This window comes from Branchiostoma belcheri, unplaced genomic scaffold (assembly GCF_001625305.1).
Source record: "Branchiostoma belcheri isolate BF01 breed outbred unplaced genomic scaffold, Haploidv18h27 scaffold4, whole genome shotgun sequence".
NCBI lineage: Eukaryota > Metazoa > Chordata > Leptocardii > Amphioxiformes > Branchiostomatidae > Branchiostoma > Branchiostoma belcheri.
In genome coordinates this window covers 1,631,795-1,656,582 of record NW_017804020.1, presented here as the reverse complement: position 1 = coordinate 1,656,582, position 24,788 = coordinate 1,631,795, and the positions used below count along the sequence as shown (strand labels likewise).

Here is a 24,788-nt window from a genome sequence, read left to right as displayed (position 1 = left end):
TGCTGGTACAGGTACTAATTGTGACCCTTGGTACTTGATGTAATTTGAAGGTGCATGTACTAAATTTAGACCCATTTAGACCCATACTTAATGAAATTTACAGGTACTAATGGAGACCCTGGGTACTTGATGTAATTTGCTGGTACATGTACTAAGTAAAATAGAGACCCCTGGTACATGTATTTGCTGTAATTTGCAGTTACATGTTCTAATAGAGACCCTGGGTACTTAATATTATTTGCAGGTGTTAATAGTGACTCTTGTTACTTGCTGTAATTTGTAAAGTACATATACTAATATATTTATTTTGGGTACTTGATGTAATTTGCAGGTACTAATAGAGACCCTGGTGGCCTGCGGTGCCAGTGTGCGATGGTGTGCCTGTAACATCTACTCCACACAGAACGAGGTGGCCGCGGCACTGGCTGAAGCAGGTTTGTTTTTCAAGGTTTTGTACAATAAACCCCTTAAATATTTGTACCAAAACTGTGCTGACATTAAAATCTGATATGGCGATTTGTTTGTATGATCTGTATTGTCAGAAATTTTGAATTGATTGAACGTTTGGAATCTGAAATTTTTTTGTTTCTTGTGCCTATAGGATATCCCATCTTTGCCTGGAGGGGGGAGACAGAGGATGACTTCTGGTGGTGTATAGAGAAGAGCATCAGCAATGAGGGCTGGCAGCCAAACATGGTCAGTCAAACCATTTATTCTGTCAGATGAACCCTGGGGATTTCTTTAGTGCCATATCATTGTTCCAGCCAGGCTTCTTTTTTTTGTCATCCAGTGTTGTAGCTAGCCAGCCAGGAATGTTTTCCCATTTTGTTTTTGGCATGTCTGTGTGCGTGTGTGTGTGTGTTTCTGTGTGTCCTTACATGTATGTCAGATTGTAATGGATATAGTTGGGTTCAGTCTGTTCCAGAGGGTATTAATCCTGTCTACAATGCATCTGGTAGCACTTGTTGTTTCCACAAGTGTTTTTTTTTTTTCATTACATGACCTCCTTGACAGCTGGTGTTGTTTCCCTTGCACAACTTGTAGACACCGTGGGGAATGACAAGAGGACACAATCACCATTGCACAAGATCTATCATAAACTATTTCATGGAGGTCTGAGATCTCTGAATTCTTGTCCACATTGTGAAAGTCCTGTGTGTTGTGTGTTTAGATCCTGGATGACGGGGGTGACCTGACCCACGTCATGTTCAAGAAGCACCCTCACATGTTCGGCATGATCAAGGGCATTGTGGAGGAGAGCGTCACTGGTGTACACAGGTCAGGACATATATGGGATACTCAGTTCTCATAGACAATAGTTATATTCTAAGTCTCTTTCTGAAGAGAGGCTTCTAGCTCAAGCAATGGTTGATTAATTAGTTGTCTCCAGATTCAAAGGCAGAGGTACATTGTATTATCCCTTATATAACATATAATCTTCTCGGCTGCCTTGGCAGGACTGTAAATATATAGGGGATTAGCAGTCAATCCATCAGTAGTCATGCTCCACATTGTTAATCCCAAAAGCCAGGATAATGTCAGGCTCATTGGGTCACCTTGAGGTACATGTACTACTGGTTTAAACAGGGAGTGGCTATTTTGAATGTTAAGATATTGTGTCGCCTTGGTGTTTTTGACACCTTTCTTGTGAAGGTCATAAGGGAATACAGAATAACCAATTGTTGCATGTACTTTAACTGATACTGATACTGTTTATTCACATTGATAGGCAACCAGTGTTGGCTGAATTACACAAGTGATTACATATTAAAAACTTGAAAGAAATACACATTAAAAAGCACAGCATTGACAATTAAAATTAAACAGGTTTAAGTCGGTCCATTAAAACAGAGGTGGGCTACTATTCACAGATCTTGATAACTGAGGCTTATTGCCTGAAAGAGGAATGATTTTCTCAGTCTAATGAGTGACTGACGTGAATGGCAGTCCCATGTGAAAACTTGGCATGGTAAGCCTGTAACCTTGTTGTTTGTCACTCCCCTCCCCAGATTGTACCAGCTCTCCAAGTCAGGCAAACTGACAGTCCCGGCCATGAACGTGAATGACTCCGTCACAAAGGTATGTGTTCAACAAATGTCGTTTTATATCTGTTAAAACCACCGCAAGTGGGGATGTAAGTTTTGTGTTTCTTGAAGTGTGCACCGAAAGTGTCCAAGCCAAAAAAAAATTAAAAAGACAGTAATATTTCTGCTTACCTTGTCCTGAAAGGAAAATATCTAGACTAAAGTGTGCTGTGTGGATTTTTGTCAACCATTTTCCTTAGACCGAGTGAAATCTCTCACCAAATTTTGTCCGAAACACCTGTGGTAAAATGTTTGAAGGAAGAAAGCGAAGAAGACAAATTTTGTTTAGAATACAAACTTGTGTTAGTTTGTACCTTTTTTAAGGTTGGACTGTTGCAAGTTGTTGCTTCTGTTCCGAGTTGATTATGTGGTATATTTCTGTCTGTTTTTTACTTCTCTGGGCTGATCCAGATTTTAGTACCATGCCGACATAGTCTAATTGCAGGTGTCGTTTCTTTCCTACCCACAGCAAAAGTTTGATAACTTATACAGCTGTCGCGAGTCAGTTTTGGATGCGTAAGCACACTCTTGAATTGCTTTTCTTCATGTCTTAAAGAACCCAGGGGGATCGGCAGAAGTAGCATCATCACACACTTTTACTTTTTTTTTTAATCAAATGCAAGTCTTTTTTTTTTGAGCAAGGTTTTTACTTTCTGTCTTCCTAATCCACTCTTGACCAAGTTTACGACAGCACCAAAAAAAACAAAACAAGAAAGCACTGCCAAAAACTGATAGTTCACGTATCCAGTTTCATGGTCAAGTGCTTTTCTATTTAGAAAATGCATGTTCTTTGAATGTACTGCAAATCACTTTATAAATATTGTGGTACTTTTATATTCGCGTTTTTTTTTTTTTGTGGTCACTTCTGTATCGCAAATTTATTGTTACAAGTTCCGCGAAAGTGTCCATTTTTCTCAGACTGCAAAATTTTGCTACAGTGGTTTACAGTACCTAGAGGCTGAGAGCAGTGCAACAAATTTTGTCAACCAAAATGTATTCATTTAGAAGAAGAAGTTTTCCTTTCCCGAGTCCAAAGTGTAGAAGTGTAGCATGCCCTCCTCCCGGTCCCCCTCTGTTCCTGTTTAAACGAGTCACTTCTTCTGTAATAAAGCTTCTCTTACAGCTGAGTCGTCCCAGCTGCATGTTTTATGCAAATGAATAGTCTGAGAAAGAAGCAAACATGACACAGTAATGCTTAGACAAGCTCTTGGTCTCACACATGACATTGTGATATTTTGTGTTTTTTCTGTTTTCTATTACATGATGAGTAGATGAGTGACATTTCTCTAGAATTGTTGTCAGGGACAGCATTTCTTTTGTGGCAGATTTTCAAGAAAAATTATATAATCAGATGTAGATTTTTCAAAGATCTACCATTTGTCCTGTTAAAAGTATGAGGAGTTTAAGAGAAAATGTAGATGTTAGGACTTCTTATAGTAAAGTGATAACCAAAATTACACCAAAAAACTACAGTATATGTAAATTTTATCATGTATTTCATCAAATATATGTTCCAAGACCAGTATGAAGAACTGTTACACACAAAGACTGTTTCTTTCCTCTGCAGGTTGAAACGCACCACTGATATCATGTTTGGTGGCAAACATGTGGTGGTCTGTGGCTACGGAGAGGTCAGTTTCCATTGCCTTGGATATTCTTAGGTCTTTGCACTCTCTTGTTGTAAAAGTTAACCTCATTTGGTAGAGGCATTGCGGTGTTCACAGTATTTTAAAATCAATATGCAAATGTAAGTATGTCTCTGTTGAATGAGGGAAATGTCCTGAAAAATGTCATTATGTATATTTAATTTATGTAGTGAAGTCACACATCACCTAGGTGTTTTTCACACCATTCTTGTTGAGGTGATAAGGGAGCATATCCAACTGCTGCATGTATGTCGATAAGTGACTGCGTGTTGAATGACAGTCATATACAGGTAGGTAGCACTGTCCATGGTACTGAATGGCAGTCACATAGCTATCACTGTCCATGGTACTGAATGACAGTCACACTGACATTACTGTTTGTGGCACTGAATAGCTTTCACATACATAGCTTTCATATCCTTAATGTTCCATTTTTATGCATGTAACTTTGTTAGAATTCCTTGGATCTGTAGTTGCTTGTTGTTGTTTACGAACATGTTTGTTGCAGGTTGGGAAAGGCTGCTGCTCTGCACTGCGTGGCCTGGGTGCCATTGTCTGTGTCACAGAGATTGACCCTATCTGTGCCCTACAGGCCAGGTATGTCTCACATATTTCTCTGTACTGTCTGTATATTGTATTTGCCAGAAAATAAATCTGAGGACTGGACTTAAAGGGGCATTGTGTAACATTTTTGCACCAAGAATTGAAATATTTTGTAGTATGGACTTACAAAATGTAGATTTACACTCAATCACTATTGATTTCTTGCAGCATGGAAGGCTTCAAGGTGGTGACCCTGAATGAGGTAATCCGTCAGGTCGACGTTGTCATCACAGCGTCAGGTCAGTCTTCCAACAAGCATTCCTGTAATAATGTGTCAAACACAGCACGTCTTAGACCAGTGTACAAGCCAGCATTCGTATTTCTATCATTTTATGCTGCTTAGTCTGGTAGCAAAATTTTCCCCTCGAAATGCAGGAAATAGCATTTTAGAGGGTCAAGATGTCAAAATTTTGAAGTCAAAATTTTGAAAATTAATTGTGTTTTTTCATCATACATGTAGGTAATAAGAATGTGGTGACCCGGGACCACTTGGACCGTATGAAGACGGGCTGTGTGGTGTGTAACATGGGGCACTCCAACACTGAGATTGACGTGGTTAGTATCATAATCTTTGATCATCTGAAATTGTAGGAGATTGCAAAGGTTGCTATAGCTTTGTTACACTTTCTCTCTGTCAGTCTGTCACAAAATGACTTAACTCCGTAATAATAGGATGGTACAGTTCCTTTTCAAAATCAAATTTGAGCTTTAAATTGAGATACAAAATATTCAAAATAGCTTTGTTAAAAGGAAAGGAAAAATGTTCTTGATCCAGGTGTAGATAACTCCAGGTGCAGATTCATTGTACCGGGGAAATTCCCCTAGCTCTTTTTGACCAGCACATTGCACCACAGTTTAACATCCCGTCCTAAGGACTGCAACCCTTTCCAGTAGCATGTCATCCTTGATTACGCAATTATATGTACAATGTAAAATCTTAAACAGAGATGTTCTGCCAAGTACATTACAATAAGGTCTCACGCGAGTGCAGTATATTCTGCCAGTACATTTTCATGTTAAATCTATAGCCTACATCCACTTGTTTTTACAGGACAGCCTGCGCACCCCCGAGTTGACCTGGGAGAAGGTACGGTCCCAAGTTGACCATGTCCTCTGGCCTGATGGGAAAAGGATCATCTTGCTGGCTGAGGTATGTCTTTGATGACATAAATTTTTTCGTCTGTATGCAGAAGTTGTTCTTTGATCCCAACAAATGGTAACGGGGGATATCCAAATTTCGGTAGGATCCAAAGTGCAGTTGGCATCAAAATATGTGATTGATTGCTGATGGATGAGTACTGCCACCTTGCAGTTGTATCCTGTACTGCAGCTAGACATAGTCAATGATTGTAACTCAAGACAACACTGACCGATAGAGACTTTGACTTACAGGCGAGGCAAAACCTGATGGCATGAAAACAGCGCACACACCTTAGGATACGTTTTTAATTTTTTTTGTGTAAATTGGCCCGCTTTGGCCTATATCAAGAACGTACATTCAGATCACATGCTACCTGGAGGGTTTGCATAAAATCTAAACGTACATTCTTTATGTATGTCAATCAAAGCAGGCCAATTTACATACAGGAAAAATTTGACATAAAAAAATGCAGTTTTCCTAGACTCGTGTTAGTATGCAGTTTTCTTATCTGTGATATTTTTGCCCACTTGTAAATCTAGTCTCTATGGGTCAGTATGTTGTCTTGAGTTACACATGTATAATCACTGACTTTGTTTAGCTGCAGTACAGGATGCAACTGCAAGGTGGCACTACTGATCCACCGGAAATTGCTTAGAAATGTATGTATTTTCCAGGGACGTCTGGTGAACCTGAGCTGCTCCAGTGTCCCCTCCTTCGTGGTGTCCATCACAGCGGCCACCCAGGCCCTGGCACTGATAGAACTCTTCAATGCACCCGCCGGCCGCTACAAACAAGATGTCTACCTCCTGCCCAAGAAGATGGGTAAGTTTTGGCTAACAGACTCTTCTTTCACTAGTAATCATAAAAATGAAAAAAAAAAAAAAAAAAAATTGCCTTTAAGTTGGTAGAATAAGCCCTAAATTGACAAGTGGGTAGAGTGCAATGGCCAAGCAGATAGAGGGTTTCCCTTGCAGGAGAAAACTGTACCGTTACTCAAGTAACTGGATAGATTTTGAAAACTATCAAGTGTTTCAAGTAGCATCCACTACTTTTTATTAGTGCCTAACTAGCTTTGTTACCAAATCTATTTTAGCTCCCGAGTCCTACATTGTACATCCTCTCCACAAATAGGATGTAGGACTCGGGAGCTGAAATAGGTTTGGTAACTAGGTTAGTACCTATCAGAATCTGTAGATGAACAGGTTTTCATAAGTTTTTGGATAAATACCTGTTCAGCTACAGATTCCTTTAGTCAAGTGTATGTGTGTAACAGTTTTCTTGTATGCATGTAGCTGTTTTACTTATGTACTTTGGCTCTCTCATAGATGAGTATGTGGCGAGCCTCCATCTGCCAGCCTTTGACGCCCACCTGACGGAGCTGAGTGATGAGCAGGCCAGGTACCTGGGCATCGGGAAGGCTGGGCCCTTCAAACCCAACTACTACAGGTAGGGAAAAAGTTATCAAGCAAGGATTGTTGATGTTTGATTTTCCCTTAAAACTATTGTAGAGTGGAACTCACTGCCACCAAGTGCAGTAGATAGCTTTAAACAAGATTTTCTGTTAGATATGCAAATGTTAGGTGTAACAGGTTGTTCAGTGTAATATAACACATCATACATTATGTACATGATGTGTTATGGCACGGAAAGGTTATACTAGCTATACAGACACCCGGATACATATATTATACTGATCAGCTGGGTTGTCAATTGAATTTCACTGGCTCATTTCTGTACCATACCAAGGAGAAAACCCCTCCAGAAGATGGCATGATTCCTTGATGGAAATCCCGGGCAGGCCCCAGTGTCATATCCTTGGGAAAAACTTGAAAAGAAAATAACCTGTCATGTCAAACTTTCCACAAATGTGGTAAATCTTAATAAATACTGTGATTCTCTTATTTGTCCTTTCACCGTGGAAAGCTCACCACCAGGTGGTAGCAAGTTTCCGTACCTATTTGTAAAAGCTTGAAGTTATTAACTTTTTTTATGTTTTTGATTTGTAGTAGTCCACTGTTTTCTGCTGCTGCAGTAGCTTCGGCATCCTGCAGCAACAATCAGTCTTTCTTCAGTTCTCTCCACTTTGTCCTATTCATCGCGAGCCTCCTGAGCTCCTGGAGTTTACTTTCTGACCGCAATGGTCCTAGTCCTCTTTCCTTGGGGTCTGCCCTCAGCAAACTTAGCAGATTACTGGAGTTTTTGATTTACATCATCATAATCGGTCGACCATATTGGTTGGACTTGTACCGCCCCTTACAAGGTGACATACCCTTTTTTAGCTTAATACAAGATGGGGTTCGCCAGGCCTCCGCACGGGAAATGATGTAAATCACCATGTGGTTGATACGTAACAGAGATTCACCAGGCCTCTGTCTAGGTGACTTGAAGTGAATCACTCCAATCAACTCCATACAGTAGTATTTGTACCATTGCACACCAGGGCATGCCTCTACTCTTTTTCGATCTACAGTTAGAACTAACCGGCCTGTTGTGTCATGTCCAGGTATTGAGACATCAAAGAGGATGAGGAGGACCCAGAGGCAGTTGCCATGACAACCAACAGCTGCCCGTTACAGGATGTACCAGACAGTCCCACTTCAACCAATCGCTGCTAACAGGACCTGTCGACGGATTTTGGGCTCACACCAAAGGCAGCCAAAAAATCCTCCTCAGATATATAATGGTCTGCACCGTTTAGGGCATTACGGTATTCACCCTATGAAATCAAAGCACACATGACAGGGAACATGATTTGTATTACCACTATTAGAATAAACAAGATGAAACGTAGTCAAAAAGGAAAATTTTCGGAGTAAATCTAGATAGCTATTGTGCATTTATGGGGAAATACAGTACTCTAGCCTTGAATGCAAGATCAGCTTGTGTGCCAAGACGAGATGTAGGATTATCACTAGCAGGTGTTGCTTGGAGCAAGAAATGGCACACGGATAAAATTTCATGCAAGTCTACATAATACTGCAAGCTGTAGCTTACTGCTATGTACAAATGTACTACCTCTAGGGCCGCTGCTGCCTACTACTACTGACTGGAGTGAGAACTGCCAGGCATAATGGTTTCAGAGACTGTCAGGGATAGTCTTTAAAGCGTAGTTCACCTGAACCACTTCTACAGAGCTGAAATGTCCTCGTAAGAGAGTTGCGACGATTTAGGTGCCGCAATTTCAGGTTGACTCTTTGATGAGGATCTCTTGGCAACTTGGATCACAATTCGATCTGCAACAACGTGATTGCATACACACACATGTAGCTCTCACACAACTTTTGCTATTCTGAAGAAACATATTGTAGTTTTCTGAAAGCTAGTCGAAATTCACGGACCATACTGTGAATCTTTGGTCTTATTTTCGTGGTGATCTCTTACCATGAATTCATGACACCACGAGTACATATAGGAGTTTTGAATAATTTCAACCGTGAACTTCAAACACTGAAATTAACTTTTTCAAGCACTGAAATTAAGTTCCCACAAAAATAGCCTAATTTACAGCAATGCAAGGAAAGTCTAAATAAAAACCAGGGTTTTCCCAAAAGCACAATATTTTGCTATTTGTTTCTCCTCAGATACATTATGCCAGGTTGTTTTCAGTCTTTTCTCACAGCAAACAGTTTCTAGAAGCCATCTTAACACAAAAAGCAGGTGGAGAGGCAATCCTAGCACAGACAACTTGCTTCCTGTCCTCCTGCAAAGAAAAGTAATTCTATTTTATAGTAGTAGTATAACTAGCCACAGAGGAAGACCTAGCCGTGTATATTTAGAGTCAACCTAAAACGTGACCGTACGTATGTGGTGGATTTAAACAGATCATTCTGGTGTGCACCAAAATTCTACATTGAGTTAGATTGGAGTGACAGTACAATATAATGCACAGATTGTTTTAGTAACTAAAAATTAAAGTTAATACAACTCTTAATAAAATGTAAAATCATCAATGTTTACTTAAAGAACTTGTGACAGAATAAAGAGAAGGAAGAACTAGCTTGTGAGGTCTGAGCAGAGTATAGATGATAAAAGTGGGGATGAAATGTTCTTAATTACTCTTGTCTTAGATATGTGCTCATTTAAAATGCAAAAAATCATAGAAATCTCACCTTACCACTGGCTAAAGAAAAGTAGAGTATAATGCTTGTGACATGGTTGAAGACCTTGCTTGAAATTCTACATGTATTTTTCAACTTAAGTGTGGCTAGAGTCAGTGTTGGTGACAGTATACACCCTACTGAATGTGATTATTTCGAACTACATTGTTTCATTGTTCTATTTAACAATCGATTCAACAAATCTAGCTTAAAAAGCCTGAATTATACACTCTGTGGATGATGTTCATTGGAATCCTGTCTTACTTCATTCCAAAATTACACGCAGGATGCTATAACGTTAGATATCTGGCTAATATTTAGAAACAGTAAAACTATTGGTACTTTACACTTTATCACCATTAACAATCTTCTTAATACAAAGCTCTAGTTATCAAGATACAAAATCAAGGCTGAAATTTCGGATGTTGCGTTTCTGATAATGATTTAACATTTGTGTTTGATTGTACAAACTAATGATATTGTATGAGATTATAGACATGTGTTACCCTTTCAGTTGTCACGTGTTAGTTGTATGGTTTCTGTGCCTCATCATCAGAATGATATGTTCCTTATGTCCATGGATGATCAATTTTGTGTGTCACTGCCTTATGTTCAAAGCTCCAAAATAAAATTTGGAATTAAAATCATGTCATGTTTCTTTTTTTTAGTGTTTTACTTATGTTTTCAATGGGCTGAAAGTGATTACTAACTTAAGTCTAATGTCTTCCATATTTTTATGTCAGTGCCACATACATTCTACACCACTAGAGCAATATTTTTGTTGCAGTAATTGCCAATTTAGGGAAACGCTTAGCAAAACTGACAGTTTGAGGCACTTGTGTTGAAATAGCCATGCATCAAACGCGCCCCCTAGCGGCAATACGTTTTTTGACACATGCAGTTGAAATCAGTAATTTTCCACTGGCCACAAACGTATGACGTCATGTACTCTACGTGGTTTTCCAACTTGACGTTATTGTGCAGAAATGGACTTGCACGCTCAGTTAAAAAAATGTTCAAAACATTTCTTTTGTGGATTATTTCGGGCAAGTTTCCTCAGAGTATGTAGTTAAAGGCGTGTTCCACTGGCTGAATGAAAATTTGTGGGGCATTTCGCGGTAATTTTTCCATAAAGACGACAAAAGTTCAGGAAACAACCGGCAGCTGAACAGAGCGTGGGTGTGACGTAGGTAAGTTTGTTGAACAGTCCGTCATTTCTGAGGGAAGTTTTAGTGTAAAATTACCTCTAATTTGTTTACAACAGTGCACAGCACGGGCTTTGTATAGTTATCCTTCAGTTCGTTGGTAATTTTCTGTTTTTTCTAGGGTATTTTTAATCACAATTTCTTGTAAAAACACCGTAAACATTTTAAAAGCCTCTGTTGTCAAATTTTGACGTACTGAAAGTTTCTGTCTTTTGATGAAATAAATTTTCCGCGAGTTTAAATATTTTGCTAAAAAAAGCGGCGCGACGTTCTGTGTTTTTGGTACTTTTTTACGTAATAATTTTGAGAAAATTGCCACAAGTGTCAGCTTATTGTAACAATATGCAGACATTTTGTAGAATTTCAAGCGGACACCATTAGCTATGATGAAACTATATCGAAGCAAACATTGTGAAGAACAATGTGGCTTTATTTTGAGATGCTGTAAAAATTTCCATGTTTTGGCAGGTTTTTGCAAAATGGCAGGGAATGGGCAAGCGATCTGCTCAGAAACATTTTTTTGAAGGAGACTGCCAACTGAAAGAATATTCAGCACTCCTTCACCAGTCTTACATTTATAATTAGTACTTCACGATGTTAAATAAGATATTTTTCAGATTAATCTGCAGTGATATATTTTCAATTGGAAATTGATATGTTGTAAGCATGCTTGTTATGAGGGTGATGCACTGAACCTTTTTTTCTACAAAAATAAGGAGGTTGAAATTAAGACTGCACATGCTTATGTGAAGGCAAAGATAAACAAAACGTAAATGAAACTCAGACTGTGCTTTATAACATGTTCAGACATGTCTTCTATATAAGACGTGTATTGTATGTACATTTGTATTCCTCCTTTCTGAAAGTTGGTGTCTTTATTTAGCAGCAGTCATGTAGAATGAAAGGATGGTCTCCATGCACTCTTTCTGACTAGTATGTTGTCTGCATATACTATGCTCAAATTTAAGCTTCTCCAGTGCAGAATGTCATTCACACACAAACACACCTGTCCCTGGTGCTGAACACCATTCAGGCACAAACACACCTGGCCCTGAACATCATTCACACACAAACACACCTGTCCCTGGTGCTGAACATCATTCACACACAAACATACCTGTCCCTGGTGCTGAACACCGCTCACCAACGAACACACCTGTCCCTGGTGCTGAACACCATTCACACACTCGCACACACACACACACATCTGTCCCTGGAGTTGAACACCATTCACACACACAACGTCACACAAATGCACACTATTTGGCCAGTTTCTACTCTTTCCAGGCACTTCCAAAGCTTGGTAGAGGCTACCACTTCCATGCCTACACGAACAAAGACATTCAGAAAAAGAAGAGTTTAAAATGTCTGATTCGGGTATTTTATTCCTTTCAAAACCAAGGCTGTGCAATAATATACAGTTGAAAATACCCATCAGAATTTACAATATTCTTAGCTACAGCACCAGCACTATGTATATTCACATTTCCAGTATGGACTGAGCAGTCTTACATACATCTCACAGTTTCTGTCAGCAATGTGCAACAAAGCTAAAATCACATTACACAAAGTAGCAGTTTCCTTTCCTTTCTTCTGTATGCACCTTTTTTTGTCCCAAAACCCACTGTAAGACAGTAATGGAAGTTCTGAAACTACTGCTAGGACCAGTCAAACTACTTCAAATACATTAAAAAGTCTGCTATTTTGGGACTTCTGTACAAAAGAGCATGTACAGCATGTTTTCCTTTTATATTAAGTGTAGTCGCTGCTTCAACAGTTTTAACATTCAAAACCAAATCATTGTACATGAACCAGAAAATAATGTCTATATTAAACCAATTGCCAATTTCTCATTCATGAAGTTAATGATAATGACAGATGTAACAATAGCTTTAACAGGATCAATGTCCAATTGCAATATTCTGCTACCATAGCGAAAAATATATTCTCCAAAAATAAGAAATGAGCTACATACTCTAAAGTCCTACTATTTCAGTGTCAGAGCTACAAATGTACATGTATTCATTCGCAATTTTCATTTGAAAAATCTGATCAAAGTTTTTGTAGCAAATGATTACAAAACATGGTCCAATGGCTTCTCTACTTATAAATCAGGGTAGTGAAGATGAGACTATTTTATCATGAAATAAAATTTTGTACTTAACATGGCAATGTAGCACTATCACGGTATGCATTATATGTAGTACACAAAATTGCATGTTTAAAGCAGTGCTATCTAAATCTGGCAGTACATGTATATGCTGGCAATATTACTGTTAGCAATGTTTACACAACCAAGGCATTGTACCTTATAAAACATACAAAAAAGTACCCCCCAAAATTAGCATCTCTTATTATGTTGGGGCAAGTATACCGGTAACAAGTAATCCTTGGAACAGCCCCAAAGTGGCAGTTACATCAATCACCTTTCCTCCCTCCCCCCTCTCTCTCTCTGTTCTCAACATGAGTTGTGAGAAGAGCTATATGATAGCACATAAAATATCACGTATGTACGTACATACTACCTACATCCAAATCACGACGACACCGGCAGCATAAATTACAACTATATACAGAAGTATACATGGGGATGGTTGGGTGGGAGCCAGCCCCACAACTTCTACAAGCGAGTGAAATGTTACAGACCACTCTCAGGAGGGTGGGGGGCACTTGTCAGGGGGTGGGGACAGTCTTGCTTCTCCCACACATACAACATTGTATGAGAACATCAGTTGTAGAGATCAGTATGTAAAATGACATTGCACACTCCTAAAATGTAGCAGCTTTTTTCCTTACTATTTGTTCCAGAATATTTCACATTGCCCATTTTGGTATTTTGGTAAATACAGAATTGTATTTTGTGCTGTAGTTCACTATAGACCTACACCTTGATATTCACACAAGCAAAGATGCATAACGTTTAGGCCACAACAATCTAATCAATTGGTTCATGAATGTGTATGCTTCATTTTTTTCTGATTTGCAAAAAGAAGAATATTCTGCTTCTGAATTAACTCCATAATATTTTGGTTCCAACAGTTGAAGAAAGTGCTTGTCTTCCTAGTTATTATGACTTTTCCATGTATCATTGAAGCTATTTGAATAAAGTTAAGAATTCAATGTTTGAATCACAAACCAGTCTGGCTTATATTTTTTCTGGAAAAATTCTGAGTAACAACAATTTTTCTGAAACAATTTTTTTTTTCTGAAAGAAAACTTTTTTGAATCAGAAAACCTGAAAAACAAGAAATTAAATTGGTGTGGCCTAATACAGAAATGCATTTTGTGTTGTAGTCCATAGACCTACACCTTGAAAGTCGCAAAAGCACACTTTAAGATGTATCACTTTTAAACTGGAGCTGTGGTTTCTAGGGTAGAGATTCAACATTATATCATTCTCGACTCACAGTTGAGTCCTTTCTCCACCAAATGTCCAAGGAACATTGGTATTTCTCAGCTGTCACAAACGTGACATAATTTCATGGATGTCATTCATCCAAAACATTTGGAGACTCTCTTTATGGCACTGAGAAGTAATTACATACAAAGGTGAACAAATTCCTCCATGTGAAGTTCTGACAAGTGCCCCGACATCCCAACTGTTGTCTGTGAATCCCAGTTTCCCCTTACCTAAATATTGTCCCTCAAAAACATCCACACTTTTTTGCTACATTTACAATCAACAATTTTAGCCCAGCTAAAAAGCTCTGCTACATTATATATCCGCCCCTTCCTATCAGCTATAGACCACATGTACATTATATACTACGGCGATATTAGCTAATGCTTTTAGAATATGCTCGTTTTTGATCACATTATGTACAGAATTTTATACAACCAGCCCCCAAATCACTTAGATACCAAGCAAAGCCAAACTGCAAAAGGTCAGAGTTCATTTCATAAACACTCGCGGTAACCAGCATGCTGTATGACCTTCAGGTGGTCCACAGGGTTGGAGCTTTTTTCCTTCTAAGGCCACACCAATTTAACTTGTTGTTTCTCGGATTCGCCCTGTCCATTTTTTTTCTGATTTGCAAAAAAAAAAAAAAATTTGGGGTTCTGAATCAACTGCAAAATGCTCAATAAAAAACATATTTTGGCCCCAATGGTTGGAGAAAGTCCTTTTCTTCCTAGCTGTTAAAGTTTTTCAATATAACAATGCAACTTCCTTGCATCAAAAGTTCAAAATCTATTGTTTTAATTATAAACCAGCCTGGTATGTTCGCTTCATAGCTCATATCGGAACATTTCCAGCTCACTTTTTTTTTTCGCCCTGTCGCTTCATATTTTTTAAAAAATCCGACAAACAACAAATTAAATTGGTGTAGCCTAAAACCTTAATTTAGCTTTACCAGTACTTGTGCCCACAGTAGAACTGGAAGCTCACAAGCCACTCTACTCAATTTTGCTAATCTGACATGACACAGCTCCTAACATAGCCTTTCTCGGCAGTTACAGATACATACAGTATTTCGTATGCACCTCATGTATGCACCGCATGCGATGACTGTTCAAAGTCATTATACAGGTGACACCGTACTCCTGTACCATTCTTCTGGACTGTAAAATTCGACCCCACAATAACTGCATATCTTAACAACCATACCATGAAGCAAGTTTAAACTGCCATTTCCGACACAAGAAATTGAACTTTACCCAAATTTTTGCACAGTCGAAAATTTGGACAAGTCCAGTTTCTTGTGTTGGAAATTACAATTCAAACTTGCTCCATAATGACTTCTACCAACACATGTACAGATGAACTTTTAAGATAACTTTACAACCAACCTGTCCAACTGTTTTCAGAGTGTCATAGAACTTCACTACCTGGTTAGAAGGCCTGGGCTAGATTTGTAGCTATTTACAACCCATGGTTTCAAGTCTTCCACTGACTAGGCAATATCGTCACTAGTTAAACAGCTAATTCAGTTGAATTCAAGTGTATGGTTGTAGACAATCGAAAGAAACGCCAGGGTTTTCGCAGTTGGAGAGCACTGAAAGGTAGCACTGTGCTGAACATGTACATGATTTGATCCAGGTAGCTAAGGTCTGGCTGTTTATGTACATTTAAATCCCTTGGTAAGGATTTAACTACAGGTTCAGTTTAAATCACAACCAGAAGCTGTAGAAAATTAAACTTGATTCTGTCACATTTGTAGCTCTATTGCGACATACGACTAAACTCACTGCTTCAGAATCTGAAATATTTATGTCTGTTTGAATGAATGGACCACAGTATAATAATGTAGCTTCTAATGATGTAGTTCTAATCAGTTTTAATTTTTGAGTCTGACCTTTTCAAATGCTATTTTCTGCATTTTGACGTTCTGATTCTGCCAAAGGGTACTCAGAGCTTGTGAAAAGGTTTTAGGAAATGTATCTTTTTTCTAGTACAACTACAGTCTACAGCTTGCACAAGTCGATGCTTTGCTTTTAGACATTTTTAGTTAATCCTGAACCAGGATTTCCTACCAGCTATACAAAAACCTGGGATAGGCAATATATATAGGTCAGATTGGCTCTGATCAAGAATCAAGGCTGCAATGTGAAATTTCTTTCCTTCACTTCCAAACATTTATGACATCAACAAATCTACTGGGCAACAAACCTTTAAGGATGCCTTGTCTTTAAAAGATAGCAAGATGACAGCTAGAAGTGTTATTACACGACACTCATACAACTTTACAGAAAAAAATGTAATGTCTTGATGCTTATGATTTTTTAAAAATTCAAATGTCCTCTTTTCGGAGAAAGCAAAGATATGAGAGAGCACAGCTTGGTCCTTCCCAGCATGTGGACAGAACGTTCTGCACCTGCATGAAACCTGTAATGTATTGTGCTTAGCACTTCAGCAGAATGTCTCGTTTAAGGTTGTATTCACATTTTTAAGGATGACATTCCATCTATTGTTTTCAAATGTCGTGCCGGAAAAGATATTGTCTGCAACAGGCAAAATTCATACAATGAAAACCATGAAAATTCAGGTTTCACGCAGGTGCAGTACGTTCTGCCGACTCTGCTGTCCTTCCCAGACCCAGACTGTATGTAAAGACATAAAGAAGATGTCCCCAGGTAACCCAACAGACAACAGTTCCCATCATCTGTGGCTGGCAGCAGAGAAGAAGTGAAAGGCTGCGAACTGGCCCTGGATGGGCGTCTTGGGCGAAGCACAGCTGTAGATGAAGTCGTCTGAGTTGAAGCCCGCCCGGTTCAGGGACGGCTCCGAGGCGCTTCTCGTGATCTTGGGCAGCGATCTGACCAGCGAGTCCAGGGAGGCTAGAATCTGTGCAAGGACAGGAGGGGGGATGGTTACAGGACCTGGTGTGGTACAACTTTCAACTAAAGATTAAGCATGAAAACACACCCGGGATAAATGCTAAGTCACAGCAACTTTGTCCTACAGTACAGACCTTGAATTCGTGTAAATCACTGTCAAAAGTTGCACTAAACGTGATTAAAAAACATTCATCCCACATATTAAAATGTGTGCAAAAGCTGTGCACTTCTTGTTTAAATTGTAAAATTCATTTCTCACTTCTGTGACCTTAGCATAAAACTGACCTGAGGGAAAAGTGGTCTCTCGTCTCTGTTGAGTTTGATACATTCACCCATCAGGCGCTTGAAGGCCTTCGGTGTGTCACTGCGACATTTATTTGGGTCCGGTTTCAAGTAGCCACGTCCCACCATGAAAATTATCTGGGGAATACAGAATAACAATGAACAAGTACAGTCAGTTACACAGAGGTACATGTACATGTACTGGCAAAGGTGAGCTTTTGATACCAACTCTATGGCCTTGTTCATACCGAGCAGGATTAATGTGGCTCCATCTGAAGGCTCTATAAGTCACATTGACAACGGCTCAATTCTAAACCACCTCCAGGAGGTAGTTCCAAGCCAACTTGCATGCATTGCAACTTCAGTCTTGGCACAACGATACCTTGCATCTTCTGATTAAACTACAAGGATTGTAGCTAGACCATTTTGCAGTTTTCAACGACACGCGTCGTGCAGATCAAATGCAAGGTATGCGACTTACCTGAATCCGAATTACAAGGCTTAGTATGAAGAGAGCCTATAACAATCCAAGCAGAGCAAACTTGCTACTGGAAGAGTTAAAAGCAAGCTACACCTGGCATACACAATCCATGAAAATATCAATTTTGTCCTAAGTACTGAAAAATTCAGTTTAGCATCTGCTGTACAGCAATGAATTCCTAGACATCAGCTCACCTGATCCCTGTGTTTGATGTGTGCATATGGCAGCTGCCCAGTCACCAGTTCAAATAAAACCACTCCGAATCCATACACGTCTGACTGGAAACTGTAAGGGTTTGGGTCCTGCATTCGGATCACTTCTGGTGCCTGCATCCGGGGGAAAAACACTCTTAATATGTTCTTTGTTGTAATCATAGAAAAGGTACCAGATGAATTGAAAGTTATCTGATATCTCATTTGCATAAAACTTACTAAAGATTTCTGTCAGTGATGTGACAGTGTAGCAGACATTGTAACAAGTAATACAAAATGACTTTAAAGGCATCTTTTGAAGTTCCTGGGTAGCAAAACAACAACAAAAATTCTGGATGAGGAAATCTGTCTGATTGACATTTACTGCCCATTCTTAGCACATTTTTGTTATCATTTCAACATGAAGCATTTGAAGTAGCCCCAAAACAAGCTACGTGAGGCGTCTCTTTTTTGGGTACCACCTGGAACCAGCATACAAAACAAAACAACCGTTTTCCGTCAATGACATTACATTTCTGCCTCACGGATATCAGTATGCCATGGGATAGGGTTGATTTAACTTTCTACATTAAAAGAATGACCAGAAAATTGACTTTGAAAATCCAGTTTTGTGCCCTGAAATTGCAGTGGATGCCTTTAAGATGCATGGACACACATAAACACGGAAGCACCCATGTCTGGTTAGGCCACACCGATTTAATTTTATGGATGACATCCGCGCGCGCATTGATTTTCGCCCGATCTCAAAAAAAAAAAAAAAAAAAAAAGATCACGTATTCCGAGGCTCTGGCCTGGCTTTAGGCCTGGGTAGTGCATGGTGGTGATAACTCTGGTTGACGGCAGCCAGGCTATCGATTCATATATTCCGCAAAAATCCAGCATGTGTCGGCCTGTCGTATACGTCGCTATGTAATGCGCCAAATTCACAATACCAGGTTTGTATTCCTGTGGTTTTGTAGCATTTTTATTTTTGGCCGGATTTTTATTTTTTCGCCCGCGCGCACTAGTTTGGGGGTCTTCAGAGGATGTCATCCATAAAATTAAATCGGTGTGGCCTTACATGTATAAGAGCCCTGTAGTTAATTCTATATGCCCTAACCACTCACCATCCACAGAATGGATCCAGTCGGCTGCTCAAAGTTGTGGGATCCGCTCCACCGAGACTTGACCGTGGCCAGACCGAAGTCTCCGATCTTGACCGTCATGTCCTCCGTTAGGAAGATGTTGTTGGACTTCATGTCTCGATGGATGATGTGCTTGGCATGTAGGTAGCTGTGGAGGAGGAGGACAGGTAAGGCACTGTACTGTGGACAAAGTTTGGTCACCTACTCAAAAACTTGAATGATTGTGTTACACTGGAACGAGTGAAAGAGCAACCAACACTTGTGGACATTGCAAAATGCTGGTGTGTGGTAGTTATTTTTCATAAACATATATGTGAACCATTTACCATGGTCAGTATTGACCGACGGAGGCCATATATATATATATATATATGTGAACACAACATTGTGTGGTCTATTTAGATCACACTGGCAGTGCAAAATATGAATTCCCCTGGGTAGTTAATTGTGGGTAGCACATTGACAGAACGTACTGCACTTACACAAAACTGGTAACATATTGTGCATAGCACTTTGGCAGAATGTCTTATTTAAGGTCATGCTCACCTTTATGAATGACATTCTGTCTATAGTTTTCAAATGTTGTGTTTGAAAGAACATCATCTGCAACGGGCAAAATTCTGACACAGCGTTGACCAGACATCCAACAGAAACTGGAAAATCCAGGTTTCGAGCAAGCCAACTACATTCTGCCTACATACTGGTATAACTAACATTAGACTCAACATCAGCATCAGTGCTCATAGTGTTAACACACAGTACCACACAGACTAAGGAACCTACTCCATTCCCTGTGCCGTCTGCCTGGCGATCTCGATCAGGTTGAGCATCTCAAACTTGGACTCCAGCACGTGGAGATGTCTGTACAGACTGGAGCCCTCGCACCACTGTGTCACGATGGCCAGCTGGTTCTTGGACACACACCCCATGAACAGCAGGATGTTCACATGTCGTGTTTTCCTGTGGGAATGGAGTTCAAATACAATTGAGGGTTTCCTTATAAGAAACAACAAATCCATACACAGAATTTTATTTCCTCCTTGCTTTTTTTTTATGTTCACCTTCGCAGGAGGCAAATATATTGACTTTTTTTTGCTCTGTTTCTTCTTCTTCTCCCGAACACATACTGTCAATGACCTGTACCAGATGTCTGTTACCATGGTAACTGGTGCTGTAGCAAACACTCTGTGGTTGTGGTGTTACATCATATTGCAAGGGGCAGGACAGAGTTGGAGGGGCTGGTCACCATATATATTAATGTGTTCAAGTAAGAATAAACAGTGCAGTAGTAGTTTGTTAGGCTAGACCATGTACATGTAAAGGTACCGTTATTATTCATTTTCTTGGAAAATGTTTTCTAGTTTTATATTTGAAATTTCACTAAAAAAATTAACCATGACATACAATTTTGTAATATATAAGGTTGTATATTGGTTAACAAGATTAGCAGATTTTTTACTGGAAAAGAATTAGAATTCCTGTACTGTAGATACATTTTTTGCTCACCTTAGCACAGCAACTTCATTTCTGAAAGCCTGAAGCTGAGCCGGACTGGGATCTTTTACATTCAACTTTTTCACTGCAACGGGTCCTGCAAGGAAATACAGCATTCCGATGTGTTTTCCTATTGTTATCAGTTAGGACCTCACATCTTGCAACAATACCCCTTCAAATTAGCACTTTAAAAGCATTTCATACTACATGTACAAATGTACATGTAACCAATCTTGATATATACAATGCATGTCAAGGTAGAGACTCCAACCAACTTCTTACAACAGTTCATACATCAATTTGAGTAGATTCTCAACTTGTCTATGACAGTAAGGCTGAATACATGTGTACTGTACTTACCATGCCACTGTCCTTTAAACACAGTTCCAAAGGACCCAGACCCAATCCTGGGGCCAAACAAGATCTGTTCCTCAGGGATTTCCCAGTCATCGTTTGAGTCTCTCCTGTGGAGAAAATGTCACAGATGAGAACAGCAAATAATCCACTGTACTGGTTTCTTTGTCTATGACACAATATCGACATGGGCAAAACAGCACATTGTCAGAACGTACTTCACCTGTGCGAAACCCGCAATGTATTATGCATAGCACTTCGGCAGAATGTCTCATATAAGGTCGTATTTGCTTCCAAACGTTGTATCAAAAAAGATATCATCTGCAACAGGCAAAATTCTGATGCAACGTTGACCAAACATCCAATGAAAACAGTGAAAAATCAGGGTTTCGCGCAGGCGCACTACACTCTGCCGATGTTCTGGCAAAAACCTTACAGACGTGCTTAGAAACTCCAACAACCATGCCAGAAATTTATTTGCATTTCAAAATTTCAGGTTTCCCGTTGTCACAGCCAGCTTAAGAGCGGAATATAGGATGTCATGTAAGCAATCTTTTCAAACAGGGTTCAAAAGATTAGTAGTCTTGAAAAAGAGATGAATTCTCGACATTTCACCATTACTGTTGCTCTTACACCACATGTCTGATCCTGAAGAAAAAAAGCCAGTTTAGTCCTATTAGAAGCATCAATTCTTTATTTTTCACAGCAGCACCCAAGCTACATTTGTACCATGACCAGAAAAGTCCACAACAAGCAGACTGGCAGTTTTGTTACTCACGGCTTTCTTACAGTGACTACAGTTGTGTGACTGTCTTCTCTTTTGTGCCTTGGAAAAAGTCAGTATCATTGGTGAAGAATCATACAACAATCAAATCAAAATCTAAATCATACAGAGACATAACTTCACCAATACTTAAAGGTGGAAGAGCTAGAATTAAATTTTTGTACTTTTAAACCCATGGGCTCGAAATCATTTCTTTCTACTTACCTTCACTGTTGCAGGTAACATTAAAATTTACTATTTCTTCCAGGTAACATTGAAAATAACCAGGCAAATTTTACCTGCACCACAGAATTTAGAAACAAGCAACCATTTTCCATCAGCGACATCACATTTTTGCCTCGCAGATATCAGTATGCTATGGAATAGGGCTGATTCAACTTACTACGTTAGAAAATGACCAGAAAATTGGCTTTAAAATCCAGCATTACTGCCTTGAAGTTGCTTTGGGTGCCTTTAAACATCAGTAGTCGTCTCTTTGAAAAGTGGCTAAGACATGAAAACACCAACCTGTGCGCCTTCTCCTTTTTCTTCATCACTGACCCGTCGTCCGAGGCTGACTTGGATCGGACTCGGACGTTCTTGGAGTTGGCGGTCGGCGAGGACTGGAGGTTGTTTATCTTCATGGGGCTGGACTGGGAGTTGGGAATGGAGGAGGACAGATACGCCGGCGGCGTCACCGATAGGGTCTGGTTCGGCATGCTTTGACCTAGAACACGTGCGGGGAGGGAAGAAAGCTTTCGTCACTTCTTGAAAAGGCTACAGTGCTCTATCCAGCAAGAATTATTTTCTATCATCTCAATTACGTTTTGTGTTAGATCATGTCAAGTGCCAAAGGCATGAGGTGTCATGCTGGATGACAATCCTAGGGAAGTCCAAGGACATGCTCCCACAGGAAAATTTTTGGCCCTATAAAAGACTATTTCCTGAATTTGAGGGGTAAATTTAGCTGGAAATATATACTAAGCTTAGTTTGATGACATCTCTTTCTTGTCAACGATGACAGATTGGGCAAAATTTTTGTCTGTCAGTGTCACGAGCCGCAAAATTCAGTCAAATGACGGAAAGATGGATGCTGGCTAGAACACTGAAATACTGTCTCTAGACCTGTCACTACACTGAAACTCTTGTGACACATTGTACAGTGTATATACAGATGCCTTCAGCTTCTGAAAACATTGCTGAGCAAAACTACAATTGCTCTATTTCTTGTTCAGTTTTCTGGCATCTTTAGAACTACTTTTTTGTACATACTCTAAAAATGTGTGCACATTACATGTATTGGCACAGTTATGGTTCTGTGTTGACCTTGGTCCTCTTTGTCACGTCAGGAAACTATAGCCAACGTAATTTGCTAGTAATATGACTGGAAAGAAATATTGTTATGTTAATCCAAGGAAGTAAATCAAAATCTTTACAACAAAGTTTCGTAAATCTTCAACCTTTTCTAATGTATACTACTTGTGTCTTTTGTCCCACCATAAAACTTTCCCCCTTTAATATGACTATTTAAAAGACTAAGCTAGGAATAGAAACAGAATGCCAGGAAAGACAACAAAAACACACACAGCAAACCACAAGAACAAGTGAAAGACATGGAAAAATACCTTCACTGGCTGGGCTACTAGACTGACCGTTTCTCTCTGAAATTTCAGCAGAATGATGAAACACTGTTACACAATACACCACCATGACGCTCAACATGCAACCGGAGAGGAGTACCTTTATTAATGGCGGCTGGGCTATAGTCAAAGACGCTGACTTCCATGGCGGTGTGAGTAGGAGTACTGGAGACAGATGCATGCCGCCTATTGGACTTAGAGGCAAAGGGGGGCACATGCTGTGCAGCCGCCTGAGTGGGGGAGTCTGAGAAAAGCAGGCAGAGACACAGCCAATAAGACAGCAGCAGGCAAGAGTGAGTCATGCAGAAATGTGCAGTGGTGGAACAAGAAAATGGTAAGAAAAAAACACAGGTGGTAGAGGCAACTCAGTTTGTCCTGCAAGTTTGGGTGAAATATTTCTTAAAAGTCTTAAAAATGCAAAGGCTGTTTTCAGTCACGTTTGGCATTTCAAGATAATTGTGCAAAATGCCAAAGCTACAAATCAATCACTCTTTGACAAAAACCCATATTTGAAATTCAAGGATCTGAAAATACAAAAAATAATTTTTTGGTGCATGTGGCCACTCAGTTCTTCACTTTTTTTCAAAGTTTACACAGTTTCAGACACGTGATATATTTTTTTGTCATTGCAAGGCATTTGCCTCCAACTACGGTGGCAGAAAAGATTTGCGGAAATGGGAAAAAGTGACAATGACACGTACATGTAATGTACACATTTGATACAAGAGAAATGTTTCAAACACATGATGAGAATGCCTCTACAGGTGGCAAAACAAGGAAACAGACTTTTTCAATGATACCATGGGTAGGGACATGGATACTCACCTAACTGGTGATATTGCTGTAGGTGTCTTCCATATCCTAGTTCCTAAGCAACAAGTATCAGCATTCAGTATCAGTATTTAAGTACAATGTAGTTAATGTTAGCAAGTTGCGTCACGTTAAGAAATCAAACGGCTGATACTTTTTGAAACTTTCTAACTTTCTGACAATGAAATTATATGTATGTGCTTCCTTGGGATGTTTCTACATTCATGTCATTCTGACAATGGAATTTGAAATGGAGAATTTCAAACTTTTTGCCAATGAAATTACATGTATGTGCTTCCTTGTGATGTCTCTACATGTATGTCTACTATGATTGAGGTCTTTTAATATTGGCCACTCTTGATCGAGATTCACTACATTTTATTTAGATAGTGGCATTTCAGACAATCACCCTGCTTTACATTATCAACTGAATATTTTTCAAACTTATAATCATCTCATCCTTTCCCTAGCTCCAGTTCAATGTTCTAGCCAGTCTGAAATTTTTTTTTGTATCATCTCAATTCTGTTTCACATATCATCATTTGGAGTGCCAAAGTTGACTAAGCTTAGTATAAT

General features: G+C 39.4%; 2 protein-coding genes across 6 annotated transcripts in view; one reads left to right on the top strand and one right to left on the bottom strand.

Annotated features, from left to right (window-relative positions):
* LOC109477030 (putative adenosylhomocysteinase 3) overlaps positions 1–10,215 on the top strand; it is a 34,698-nt gene extending 24,483 nt beyond the window's left edge. For 3 of the 5 annotated variants that reach the window (XM_019778054.1, XM_019778051.1, XM_019778055.1), the window contains 11 exons: positions 1,172–1,278; positions 2,010–2,079; positions 2,554–2,600; positions 3,652–3,715; positions 4,239–4,327; positions 4,502–4,572; positions 4,794–4,888; positions 5,385–5,483; positions 6,149–6,296; positions 6,800–6,920; positions 7,978–10,215. In XM_019778054.1, the coding sequence (XP_019633613.1) occupies positions 1,172–1,278; positions 2,010–2,079; positions 2,554–2,600; positions 3,652–3,715; positions 4,239–4,327; positions 4,502–4,572; positions 4,794–4,888; positions 5,385–5,483; positions 6,149–6,296; positions 6,800–6,920; positions 7,978–7,984 (918 nt within the window). In that variant the 3' untranslated portion in view covers positions 7,985–10,215. Of the gene's footprint in view, positions 1–1,171; positions 1,279–2,009; positions 2,080–2,553; positions 2,601–3,651; positions 3,716–4,238; positions 4,328–4,501; positions 4,573–4,793; positions 4,889–5,384; positions 5,484–6,148; positions 6,297–6,799; positions 6,925–7,977 lie in introns of those variants that run through there. The other 2 variants (XM_019778053.1, XM_019778052.1) reach the window with 2 other exon arrangements.
* A 4,820-nt stretch (positions 10,216–15,035) lies between these two features.
* Positions 15,036–24,788, bottom strand: part of LOC109476887 (serine/threonine-protein kinase B-raf-like) — a 22,457-nt gene continuing 12,704 nt past the window's right edge. Inside the window, exons 7-16 of the mRNA XM_019777902.1 lie at positions 24,144–24,160; positions 23,503–23,766; positions 22,291–22,489; positions 21,006–21,109; positions 20,658–20,742; positions 19,935–20,111; positions 19,134–19,299; positions 18,010–18,141; positions 17,338–17,472; positions 15,036–17,059 (exon numbers count right to left, since the gene is read on the bottom strand). Coding sequence (XP_019633461.1) covers positions 16,874–17,059; positions 17,338–17,472; positions 18,010–18,141; positions 19,134–19,299; positions 19,935–20,111; positions 20,658–20,742; positions 21,006–21,109; positions 22,291–22,489; positions 23,503–23,766; positions 24,144–24,160 — 1,465 coding nt within the window. The 3' untranslated portion in view covers positions 15,036–16,873. The remainder of the gene's footprint in view (positions 17,060–17,337; positions 17,473–18,009; positions 18,142–19,133; positions 19,300–19,934; positions 20,112–20,657; positions 20,743–21,005; positions 21,110–22,290; positions 22,490–23,502; positions 23,767–24,143; positions 24,161–24,788) is intronic.